The sequence below is a fragment of the Pelobates fuscus genome, chromosome 9 (assembly GCF_036172605.1).
Source record: "Pelobates fuscus isolate aPelFus1 chromosome 9, aPelFus1.pri, whole genome shotgun sequence".
Taxonomy (NCBI): Eukaryota; Metazoa; Chordata; class Amphibia; order Anura; family Pelobatidae; genus Pelobates; species Pelobates fuscus.
In genome coordinates this window covers 156581210-156593448 of record NC_086325.1, presented here as the reverse complement: position 1 = coordinate 156593448, position 12239 = coordinate 156581210, and the positions used below count along the sequence as shown (strand labels likewise).

The 12239-nt window shown below is 41.6% G+C and overlaps 1 protein-coding gene across 1 annotated transcript in view; it reads left to right on the top strand.

Moving 5' to 3' along the window:
- The window catches only part of VAV2 (vav guanine nucleotide exchange factor 2), a 237879-nt gene that overhangs the window by 48987 nt on the left and 176653 nt on the right, over window positions 1-12239 (top strand). The window contains exon 2 of the mRNA XM_063433483.1: window positions 6946-7062. Coding sequence (XP_063289553.1) covers window positions 6946-7062 — 117 coding nt within the window. The remainder of the gene's footprint in view (window positions 1-6945; window positions 7063-12239) is intronic.

Sequence of the window (12239 nt, the reverse complement as noted above, 5' to 3'; positions counted from 1 at the left end):
TAGATTTAATGATATATCTTTTGCAAGATATCAAGTATAATCCATTTTTTTCCCCCCATTACACCAACCATCACTAATTTAGAAAGTTGTGGTTTTAAAAAATAATCTTCCGGCTTTCAGACGCTGCGTTATTATAACAATATATCCGTTTCAACGTTGTGTTCCCAAATTTTTGTTTTAAAATTTAGCCCTGGTATATTTTTGCAATATCGCGATTATCAATAGTTTAAAGGACCACTATAGTGCCAGGAAAGCATACTCGTTTTCCTGGCACTATAGTGCCCTGAGGGTGCCCCCACCCTCAGGGACCCCCTCCCGCCCGGCTCTGGGGAGAGGAAAGGGTTAAAACTTACCTTTATTCCAGCGCCGGGCGGGGAGCTCTCCTCCTCCTCTCCGCCTCTGATCCTCCCTTTCGGCTGAATGCGCACGTGCGGCAAGAGCTGCGCGCGCATTAAGCCGGTCTCATAGGAAAGCATTTACAATGCTTTAATATGGACGCTTGCGTGCTCTCACTGTGATTTTCACAGTGAGAATCACGCAAGCGCCTCTAGCGGCTGTCAGTGAGACAGCCACCAGAGGATTTGGAGGCTGGATTAACCCTATTATAAACATAGCAGTTTCTCTGAAACTGCTATGTTTATAAAAAAAAAGGGTTAATCTTAGGGGGACCTGGCACCCAGACCACTTCATTAAGCTGAAGTGGTCTGGGTGCCTAGAGTGGTCCTTTAACACCTGTATGCCTTTCTGAATACCCATACTAGTCTATCTGTACCTTCCTTAGCGTCCCTCTTTTATGGGAATTCCATAAATTCGGTGTCCAAGTGTTAAATAGGAACCCACAGCAATAACCTGAGCTAAATGAACATTCCAAGCACCGTAAACACTCCAGCCTGTCCCATTCCTAGGGCTATAGTGGTTACGGTACATGATGTGTTTCTTTAAATGTCTTTTAAAAGAGAATTGCTACATACCAGAATTTTTTTTCATTCATTAATTATAAAGGATAGGTATTAATTATAAATTTGTATTTGTATCTGGCAGTAAGCATAGAAAAAGCACAGAAAAAGAAAAATGTAACCATATTTCTGTTCTTTCTACTCTGACGCAATATGTGCTGGGGCTGAACTAGATCACAATGTTACTGGCTAAATCTTTATATATATTTAAAAGAAAACGGTTTAATAACACGATCAAACATTTAATACAAGTTATATAGGTATTTTTTTCAAAGGTGTATTTTCCAGAGGGGTAATGGTTCCCCCTAACGCTTACAATAAATGTGTTTTAGAAATTCCTTTATCTAAATACTTGTAGTTCCAAATTCCATTTTCTTACATAAATGACTGATCAGTTAGGTCATGAATTCCCCTAAAATGCCTCAGAATAACTCTGACCCTGGTTACACCTGCAGCTACACACCCTAAAATTAAAGTGTCAGCCTTTGGTCATTTGAAATGTTGGTTACCTGCAGTGTCTTGGCACCCCTCAGTCTAAATAGTGTTTTAGATCAGTTTGGCTTCTTGCCTGCAGTGCAGGGCTTAGCTCATTGACGAAGAGCGATCAGTTGCTGTTCTTGGCAAAGCTAGACTCGAAGGGCTTAGCTGAGGAGAGCCAACAGTAGCTACAGCTTAGGAGCTTCTAGCTTTCTATTGGAAGTAGTGTAGGCGGGGAGCAGACCCCAGGTTAGAAGTCGAACTGTTCTAAAATGGTTTGAATACTTTCAATAGAGGGCACCAGGTCACTTCTGGTACCATAACCACTATAGTTCACTCTGTGCCTTTTTAAAATTCTGGTCTTACCAGTAGGTCTAGCAGTGCGGTTGAAGTGAGAAAAGGCATGTACCACTGGCATACACAAACTTAAAAGCTTTTAACTTGTTGCTTACAGAGTGGTCTTCTGTTTGTACCCACAATGCACTGGGTGTAATCTCAAATTACATAGCACCAGTTTGTACATCTTCTATTGCGAAGTAGCTCTAAATGCATTGTAGGTACACATGCTTCCGACATCCTCTGAAAACAAAATGCGCACATTCACTCAAGACTATAATTCAATGTGTAGACCGGGCCGGTGCAAGGATTTTTAACTACACAGGCAATGATGCATTTTCACCTGTGTGTCTTTGAATTTCTTACCTCTTTTGTCCACTACGGTATTTTATTCCCCCTTTAGTGTGTCTTACAACACCCTTTGTATGTCTCTTACTTCCACCCCCGCCCATTTGTGTGTCTCTTACCTCCAGCCCCTTTGTGTGTCTCTTACCTCCAGCCCCTTTGTGTGTCTCTTACCTCCAGCCCCTTTGTGTGTCTCTTACCTCCAGCCCCTTTGTGTGTCTCTTACCTCCAGCCCCTTTGTGTGTCTCTTACCTCCAGCCCCTTTGTGTGTCTCTTACCTCCAGCCCCTTTGTGTGTCTCTTACCTCCAGCCCCTTTGTGTGTCTCTTACCTCCAGCCCCTTTGTGTGTCTCTTACCTCCAGCCCCTTTGTGTGTCTCTTACCTCCAGCCCCTTTGTGTGTCTCTTACCTCCAGCCCCTTTGTGTGTCTCTTACCTCCAGCCCCTTTGTGTGTCTCTTACCTCCAGCCCCTTTGTGTGTCTCTTACCTCCAGCCCCTTTGTGTGTCTCTTACCTCCAGCCCCTTTGTGTGTCTTTTACCTCCAGTCCCTTTGTGTGTCTCTTACCTCCAGACCCTTTCTTTGTCTCTTACCCCCAGACCCTTTCTTTGTCTCTTACCTCCAGACCCTTTCTTTTGTCTTTCTTACCCCAGCCCCTTTCTTTGTCTCTTTCTTACCCCAGCCCCTTTCTTTGTCTCTTTCTTACCCCAGCCCCTTTCTTTGTCTCTTTCTTACCCCAGCCCCTTTCTTTGTCTCTTTCTTACCCCAGCCCCTTTCTTTGTCTCTTTCTTACCCCAGTCCCTTTCTTTGTTTCTTTCTTACCCCAGTCCCTTTCTTTGTTTCTTTCTTACCCCAGTCCCTTTCTTTGTTTCTTTCTTACCCCAGTCCCTTTCTTTGTTTCTTTCTTACCCCAGTCCCTTTCTTTGTCTCTTTCTTACCCCAGTCCCTTTCTTTGTCTCTTTCTTACCCCAGTCCCTTTCTTTGTCTCTTTCTTACCCCAGTCCCTTTCTTTGTCTCCTTTTCTACCACAGTCCCTCGGTGTGGCTCTTTTTCCCCTCGGTCTGTTTTGTGTGTCCCTCCCCTCCAGATCCCTTTGTGTGTCTTTCCTCCCAAGCCACAGGCACACAGTCATAAAGGTACACAATCAAAGTCATACAGGTACACTGTCATACAAACAAACACATAATCATACAGACACACAGGCAGAGACATTCAGACAGTCACGCAGAGACATACACACAGAGACATACATACATACACACACAGACAGTCACAATTATATCTGGTCCCTGGGGTGCATGGTGTCCGGGTCTGTGGAGTCCCGTCCTTCAGCCCAGCCCCATCGCTGTCCCCGCCCCCTCCACACAGCCTGCGGCACACATCAGTGTAGGAGGCTAGGCGGGCGGTAGAAGGCTGGGCACCGCGCATGGAAAGCTCTAGGCTGCGCTCGGCAATGATTCAAGAAGTAGCCGGCTGCAGAGGAGCGCAGTGCGCTGCTGGTCAACCTGACATTGCGCGCACAGGGCAGATGCGCTCTAAGTCGGCCGCCTGAGCCGCCTTATGGTAGCACCGGCCCTGTGTGTAGACTTGATAGATTGCATTTGAATTACATTTATTTTACAGACTTTTTTTTTTTTATATACATTTTTACCACTGAATTAGGTATATTCAGTGAACACGGTATTGTGGAGATTTTAAGCTGAATTGGAAACTAAGTTGTGATGGAATACATTTCTTAAATGGCAATTTTAGTCTAACACGACCGATTTTTCATCAATTATTTTCCAATTATAAAAAAAGAAAAAGTAGATCTGCCGTCCACAAAAAAATTGAGGATTAAAATGCCACCTTCGAGTAATTTCTAATATTTTATTTATTTAATTGTTAAAATGAAAATGTGAAAGATACTAACTGAAGTTGCCAAACGGGTCGTTGCGTGTTGTCAGTGATGAGCGCGATATCCCACTATACAAAGTAAACAGACTCCCTACAAGCATCAGACATGTATGTATTGGTGCCAAAGGCATAGAGACATCATCTGAAATTCTGATGTACATTTTTGTTCTTTATAATACCAAGTGATCAGATGCGTTGTGTCTTCGCCGCTTATCTAAGGCTGCGTTCTGCGTTATTGCTGGCAGCTGTTCTCTGCTTTATGCCTCGTCGTTACATGAGAAAATTTGAAGTTACCTACTGGTCATTCCAGTCTTTGAATTATTCATTGTTTGTGCAACTCAGGAGATAAAATATTCCAGATCTTGAGCTCTGTGGGGGGACGGCTTACTCTTAAATTTCTAAATGTGCTCCCTGGGTAGTCTGACATTGTAGAAAAATGTATTTTATATTTCTGATTTAACCCCTTTCATGTCAATGCTTAGGTGATTTAAGGGTTAATAATGGTTATTAACGTTTGCGCCACCGCTCCCAAACACGCGCACCCCATTTCCTATCTTTTTCTTTTCTTTGTTTTCATTTTTTTTTTTATCCTGTGAGATTTTGTGGTGAATAGGCTGTTGTCTCTAAATGGGGATCTGTAGTGAATTAATAAGGGAAATGTATGTAGTTGTTCTAGTGAGTATTATCATTGAATGCAGGCCTTTTGCTGTAAACACTGTCTAGGGATACCTCCAAGTGGCCACTCCTCAGATGGCTACTGGAGGTGCTTTCTGGGACAGTGCTGCACAGTAGGCAGCACTGCCGTTCAGCGTCTTCACGCTCTGCATGGAGACGCTTCCTTTTTCTCATAGAGACAAAAGCATTGAATTGGCTAAAAATGGGCAATTCTGATGATGTCACCAAGGAGGCGGATCGGGGACAGGGCCAGCGTTGGCGGACCCCCGCGGCGCCTAAAATAAGGTACGTTTTAACATTTTACAAGGGGGCTATGACGGACAAGCCACATAAATGGTGGGTTAAAGGATCACTATAGTGTCAGGCAGGGACGTATTAGCTGCGAGGCAAACAAGGCATTTGCCTTGGACGGCACTTTCCAGGCGGCGGCAAAAAAAGCCGCCCCCAAATTCCCAGGCAAATGTCTTGTTAGCCTGGCGGCTAACTGACAGTCCAGGCGGGCGGCGTTGGCGAGGGAGCACTGATTAGTGAGCTCTCTGCTCAGCTCCCTCGCGCGCCGAAGAGTGATGCCGGGAGCCGGAATATGATGTCATATTCCGGCTTCCGGCATCACTCTGCGGCGCGCGAGGATGCTGAACAGGAGGATCAGTGCTCCCTCACCGCCTGCAGTCACCGATCGCCCAGCAGCCCCACTGGACCCCAGGGAAACGAGAATCCACCTCAGCATTCCCATAAGGTAAGGTAAGGAGGCTGGGGGGGGATTTAATAAAAAAAATAAAAAAAATGTGTGTGTGTGTGCATTTAGAAGGCGGGGAAGTAGGGGGGTGGCGGGAGAAGGGGAGGTGGGGGGGGGAGGGGGGAGGAAGACAGCCACTAGAGGCTGTATTAACCCTGCCTCTAGTTTCTCTGAAACTGCTATGTTTACAGCTGCAGGGTTAACACTAGATGGACCTGGCACCCAGACCACTTCATTGAGCTGAAGTGGTCTGGGTGACTATAGTGTCCCTTTAAACACTATAGGGTCCGGAATACATGTTTAATGTTCCTGACCCTAGAGTGTTCCTTTAAATATAAAAGCTGGATGCAAAATGTAGCACATTTTCTAACAAAGTCCTCCATTTAATTTGCTTAAATCAGAAACTATTCCAATCTGTTTGAAAAAACAAACCAAAAACATTTAAAATTATTTATCTACAAAAATTGCCATGGACTTTAATGGTGATTTCAGTAAATGCATAATTTACAAAGTTCATCTAACAAATTAAATTGAGACCTATATTTTATCAAAACATAATTTGTTATTCCATTCGGAAGGCTTAACAGTTCATTGTTTAGTGAATAAAGTACTGTAATAGTATGCCATGACGTTTAAGGCTTTATTTTTCTTCCCGTTAAGTTAACGTGCAAAATGTGTGTTTCGTAGAGATTTTACTAAGTTTTTAAACAACTTTTCTCCCTCTCAGAAGCATGTTTACCATAACTGTATCCTTGGGAAAATGATATCACAATGTCTAATCAATATATATGTTAGCCTTAACATGAAAAGTCTTTGTAGCAACGCACAAACCTTGCATCCACAAAGAAAGCCCAGCTTGGCAACGACTTAGAAGGGCAGTCTAAGCACTATTACCACTTCATGCTGTTGTAGTGGTGTCATCCCTTTGTTCTGGGTAAAACAGATTTCAATTGCTTCAATCAAATCCCGGGGTCACCATGGTTCTTTCGCTCCTCGTTGGAACTGCTTTGTCCGTGGCAAATACATTTAATCCATATTTAAATGGCATTGATTGATTGAGTGAGCGAGGTGACTCAAAAATTTTTTTGTTGTTGTTTTTTTAAATTAGTTTTTTTTCCTTCCTATGCTTTGATGACTAAGACTCTAACCATTCATCTGTAGACCTTGAGAATCTGCTCATTCAATCTGCACCTTCATTCTGAGAATCTGCTGATTCACCCCACACCCTGAGGATCTGTCCAGTCACTCCACACCTTGAGAATCTGCCAATTCAAACCCTAGGGCCACAGAATCTGCCCATTCACCCCGTAATCCCAGAGAATCTGCCCATTCAAACCCTAGGGCCACAGAATCTGCCCATTCGCCCTATAGTCCCAGAGAATCTGCCAATTCAGTATGAGATTCTCAAGTATGACCGTATCTCCTGGACATTTACAGGAGTTTATTGAATTTTGCTGTTTTGGAAGTGATCGCTAGAACGCCACTTTCTTCCTTCAATTCTTTAATCAATTCTTTTTCTCTTTGCAGTTTTTGTGCCTGAAAAACATCAGAACATTTTTAAAAGTTTGTCACGACAAGTATGGATTACGGAATTGTGACCTCTTTGACCCATTCGACCTTTTCGATGTGCGAGATTTTGGAAAGGTAAGACTATTCGTGTACGAAGAGACATTGTGGGACTTATTCTAAATTGTGTCCACAGGAACAGCCTATTGATTTTGTGAATTTGTAATTTATTTGAAAGCCTAGCTAACCCAGGCTCAATCAGCTCCTTTTGAGTGATGTTGGATCGAAGAACACCTTTGCCTCCTCTATGGCACTCATGGGATTTAAATGCCCTATTCAATTACTTTAAAGCTTTGTTAAACACTTTCATTAGTTTGACATTTGTTTACAAGCCCCTGTGGTACTTAAAGGTGTACAGCACTAATACCAAAGTAGGGTAGTGGTTGGGGGGGGATGACTGATTGTAATGAATCTGTGGAAAGTTAATGGTTTGGTTTGGAAAAGTGTCTCCTGGGAGGGCGGGGGTAAACTCTTTCCCTGAAATTTAAAGTGTTCAGGATCTGATGCCCAATACAAAGCCATGATTAACACAGTAACAGTAAAAAAAAATTCAAAAAGTAATCTCAATTCTTAAATGTGATTCGTTGCAATGCCTCTTGGCAGTATCTCCAGCCCTCTGTAGGGGATGTAGGACAGTAGTTCCCAACCCAGTCCTCAAGTACCCCCTAACAGTCCAGGATTTAGGGTTTACCCAGTTGAGTCCAAGGTGTTTTTAGAAAGAAAATAATACACTTTAGACACAACAGGGTAATCCCTAAATCATGGACTGGTAGGGGGTACTTGAGGACCGGGTTGGGAACCACTGGTATAGGAGAAAGGTAGGGACTGCAGGACTATAAGAGACGCAAGATTCTTTTTTTCTTCTAACACACATCTTTCCCTAGTAAATATCATGCCAGTAGATTTGATCATTTTATTTATTTTTGCAACAAAAAACAAACCCTTTTTTTCTTTAATGAAGAACACTTGTTTAAATCAGTAGTGTGCTATTAACGATACGTTTGGAGGGAAGGCTGTGTTAGAATGCCACAAAACTACAGGTCTGTGATGCACAGAAAAATCGATGTATTCTCCTTTCCTTAAACTTTGCTTCCTATTGACCGGGGAGAAATCTTGAAATTGCGTAGTCAATAAAATTGTCAGAAACGTTGATGCTAAAATATATACTATTAATGCCAGGGACAGCTGGCCTTTGGCACTGAAGCGCTGTTGTGAACTTCATATTCTATGATACTCCCTAAAACGTGTGGATTAGTATATTTCTCATGAATCACAGCCATGATGCCTGCCTAGGCATCATGGGAAATGTACTTAACTGCTGCAGTGTCAAAGGCTAAGCATCACTGATCAAGACAAAGTGAATCAATGAATCTGCGATCTGACATTACAAGGAGACATTTATATACGATATAAATGCCTGTAATCTGTCATTTATTTAAACCCATTCACTCCAACAGGAGAAAATTGCTGGCCCTTTAAGATAAAATCAATACTTATTTTGAATTTGTATTTTTGTTATCTTTTTTTTTTTTTTTTTTTATAATTTTTTCACCAAACTTACTTTTGTCGTAAAGTAAAGACAGACTGGGTCACTTTGCAGCACACGTATAGGTTAGTGGGTCGTTGCTTACATTTAAGAATATACGATTTGCAAAATTGAAATAGTTTTATGTTTAATGTATCTGATTTAAAATGTTATAAAGCGTTCTGTTATAGATTTACTGCTGACACGGTTACTCTGGGTTTGTTCACGTAATTGGAATATGTGGACTTTTGACAAGATAATTGCGTTTTAAACTGCAGTAGGTGGGCTAGAAAAAAATATCCGATTGAGGTAGATTAGCCTTGCATTTGTGCCGTAGTGGTTATGGTGCTTAGAGTGTGCATGTATTGGTATTGCTTGGATATGTCATAAGATGTGATTTAAACAGAAAAATTGAATTAAACCGTATTGAAGACACAAGCTGTGTTTTTGGATTTTTTTTTTTAGAACGGTTGAAAGATTTTAAAGGTTAACGCAAGCGACATGACTAGTTTAGACACCATGACCACTTCACATCACTGAATTCTGTATGTGGAGCATTTAGCTTCGAAACGTAGCACGTACGGAGTTTAACCCCTCAGCTGCCATAGGTTTAACTCCACCCCTGGTAGCGTCATTGGGACGTCATTAACCATACTTCTACAGGCAGGCGTAATTCATTAGATGAGAATGGAAGCTGGATGTGGCAAAACGGCGTGCAATGGAGGTCATCTGGGCATCATAACCACAGCAGCGGGCTGGAGTAACCATTTACGTACTCTGTAAAAATACATTTTATATCTATGCAAGCAACAACTGTTACTGTCTAAGTTGAGTAACTATTTTTAAAATTTTATTGTTGTATTTCTCATGAATATGTTTACCGAGTTTAACTAAATATTATTGTAAGTGGGTTTTAATTTTTTTTATTTTTACAACTCAAATATTCCAGGCAGATTTATGTGAGCAAATGTCTGGTCTTGGCTTTGGCGGTGGGCCCAGTCATTAAATGGTTTCTAGAACAGAGTTTGACCGGCTTGACTGCGAGGTCAATGTGAATCGCTGGCTTGAGGATCATGGGCCACGTAGTTTGGCTAGCTGTTGTAGATTGGCTGATTGGCAAAGTATCATGGGAGTTTAAGTTCTGCAACAGATGTTTGATGTCTGCTCCTGTCTTACCTTAATTTGTACACTCCATATACCTTAATAAATAAATAAAAATGTACTTCCAGTGTCTTATCCCCTTCTCACCTCTTTCGTGATTGGCTAGCTGTGCGGTTTCTCAACCTGCGGCCGGTTCTTCCTCATGACAGATGCACTTGGTCTAATGAGCACAGAGCAGTTTGCTCTTGTGATTTTTACGACTACTGAGCAGTAGAAACCCGTCTCGCCACGCTTTGCTAGTTTCTTGTGTTGCTTACTGGTAGTGAGGGTATATTTTACTTTCCTGGGATTTTTCAAAAACCTGTTACGATGAATTTCCAGAATTCCCCAACTTGCTACTGAGGCCTCCGAAGCTCTTCCAAATGAAACAAAAACGTAGCGAGTCGTGCTGGCAAAGCATTGTGAGTGTTGTAGTTCCACAACAGCTGGTGGCCTACCTTTGCATTGACCTGCCCCAGAAAGATTCAGGTGGATCATGGGAGTGAGCTCATTGCTGTGGCTGTCTGCCTTCGTGGTTTTATAATAAATTTTTTTTTCCATTTTCTTTTTTTAATCTGTAGCCAAGTGTTGTTTGTAATTCAGAAAGTGCCCTGTACTCGCTGCAGGTCTCTCGTTACAATAATATTGTATTATTCATGTGTCCTGCAACGGGGGATAGAGGTATGCCGCAGGAGGACATAATTAGGCCAAGGCTTTCCTGCCAAATACAGGCTGTCATTCTCGTGACACTCTTCACAAGAAGCTGGGAGAAAATGTATAATGAAGGCTAAGGGAAAATACAAAGTCTTAACTTGCTACAAGATTTGTCCCTACTCATTGCTGACTCTGTCTCCGAAGCAAATATAGTAGTCCGTAATTACATGTTCTGATATCCATACCTCCCAAGTCTCCCTAGATAATAGGGACAGTCCCTATTTGTGCCCAAATCCCTCTGTCTTTCTTTTCTAGGAGCTCCATATTGTTGGTGTGTCTGAGTGTATAACAGAGCTCCACAGCAATAACACTCCCAGTAATGTGTCTGAGGTTATAACAGAGCTCCACAGCAATAATACTCCCATCAATGTGTCTGAGTGTATAACAGAGCTCCACAGCAATAATACTCCCAGTAATGTGTCTGCGTGTATAACAGAACTCCACAGCAATAATACTCCCATCAATGTGTCTGAGTGTATACCAGAGCTCCACAGCAATAATACTCCCAGTAATGTGTCTGAGTGTATCACAGAGCCCCACAGCAATAATACTCCCAGTAATGTGTCTGAGGGTATAACAGAGCTCCCCAGCAATAACACTCCCAGTAATGTGTCTGTGTGTATAACAGAGCTCCACAGCATTAATACTCCCAGTAATGTGTCTGAGCGTATAACAGAGCTCCACAGCAATAATACTCCCAGTAATGTGTCTGAGTGTATAACAGAGCTCCCCAGCAATAACACTCCCAGTAATGTGTCTGTGTGTATAACAGAGCTCCACAACATTAATACTCCCAGTAATGTGTCTGAGTGTATAACAGAGCTCCACAGTAATAATACTCCCAGTAATGTGTCTGAGTGTATAACAGAGATCCACAGCAATAATACTCCCAGTAATGTGTCTGAGTGTATAACAGAGCTCCACAGCAATAATACTCCCAGTAATGTGTCTGAGTGTATAACAGAGCTCCACAGCAATAATACTCCCAGTAATGTGTCAGAGTGTATAACAGAGCTCCACAGCAATAATACTCCCAGTAATGTGTCTGAGTGTATAACAGAGCTCCCCAGCAATAATACTCCCAGTAATGTGTCTGAGTGTATAACAGAGCTCCCCAGCAATAATACTCCCAGTAATGTGTCTGAGTGTATAACAGAGCTCCACAGCAATAATACTCCCAGTAATGTGTCTGAGTGTATAACAGAGCTCCACAGTAATAATACTCCCAGTAATGTGTCTTTATTCTACAATAAATGTGTTTAGAAATCAATCTGTGTAAATAAGATACATTGTTCTTGTTTTTACTTACAATTTAGTTACATATATTATTAGTAAGTCACCTACAATTTCTCAGAACAGCCCTGCCCCTGGTCACAATGTTATTTAGTATTTTATATCCCTTGGCAAACATGACACAGCACATTTTTGGTGTATATTTGTAAGGGTGTCTGTTGTTACCAGTTAGATGGATAAATTGCTTGGGTAGTTAGATGGGTTGCTATTGCATTTTCTGAATTACTTATTTTTTTAAATGCATTTTTGTTGTTTTCAATGTTTTTTTTGTTTGTTTTGTTTTAAGAACCAGGAAGCAGACATGACTGATATTAAACAGACATACAAAGTTTATAGGCTACATCACATGTTTACACAATATAAAACTTAAATATGACGTTTAAAGCCGTAATAGGAATTCTAAATTATATATCGTTTGGTTTTAAGGGATATATATTTATAAGAACGTAATGGCAACTTACTAAAACGCCACAAGCGAAAATAGAAACTCCACAGAATTGGGGTTTTCCTTAAAAAAAAAAAAAAAAAAAAAAAAAAAGCCTCCAAGGTTATTGTTTAAGAATATAAACAAATAGACATATCT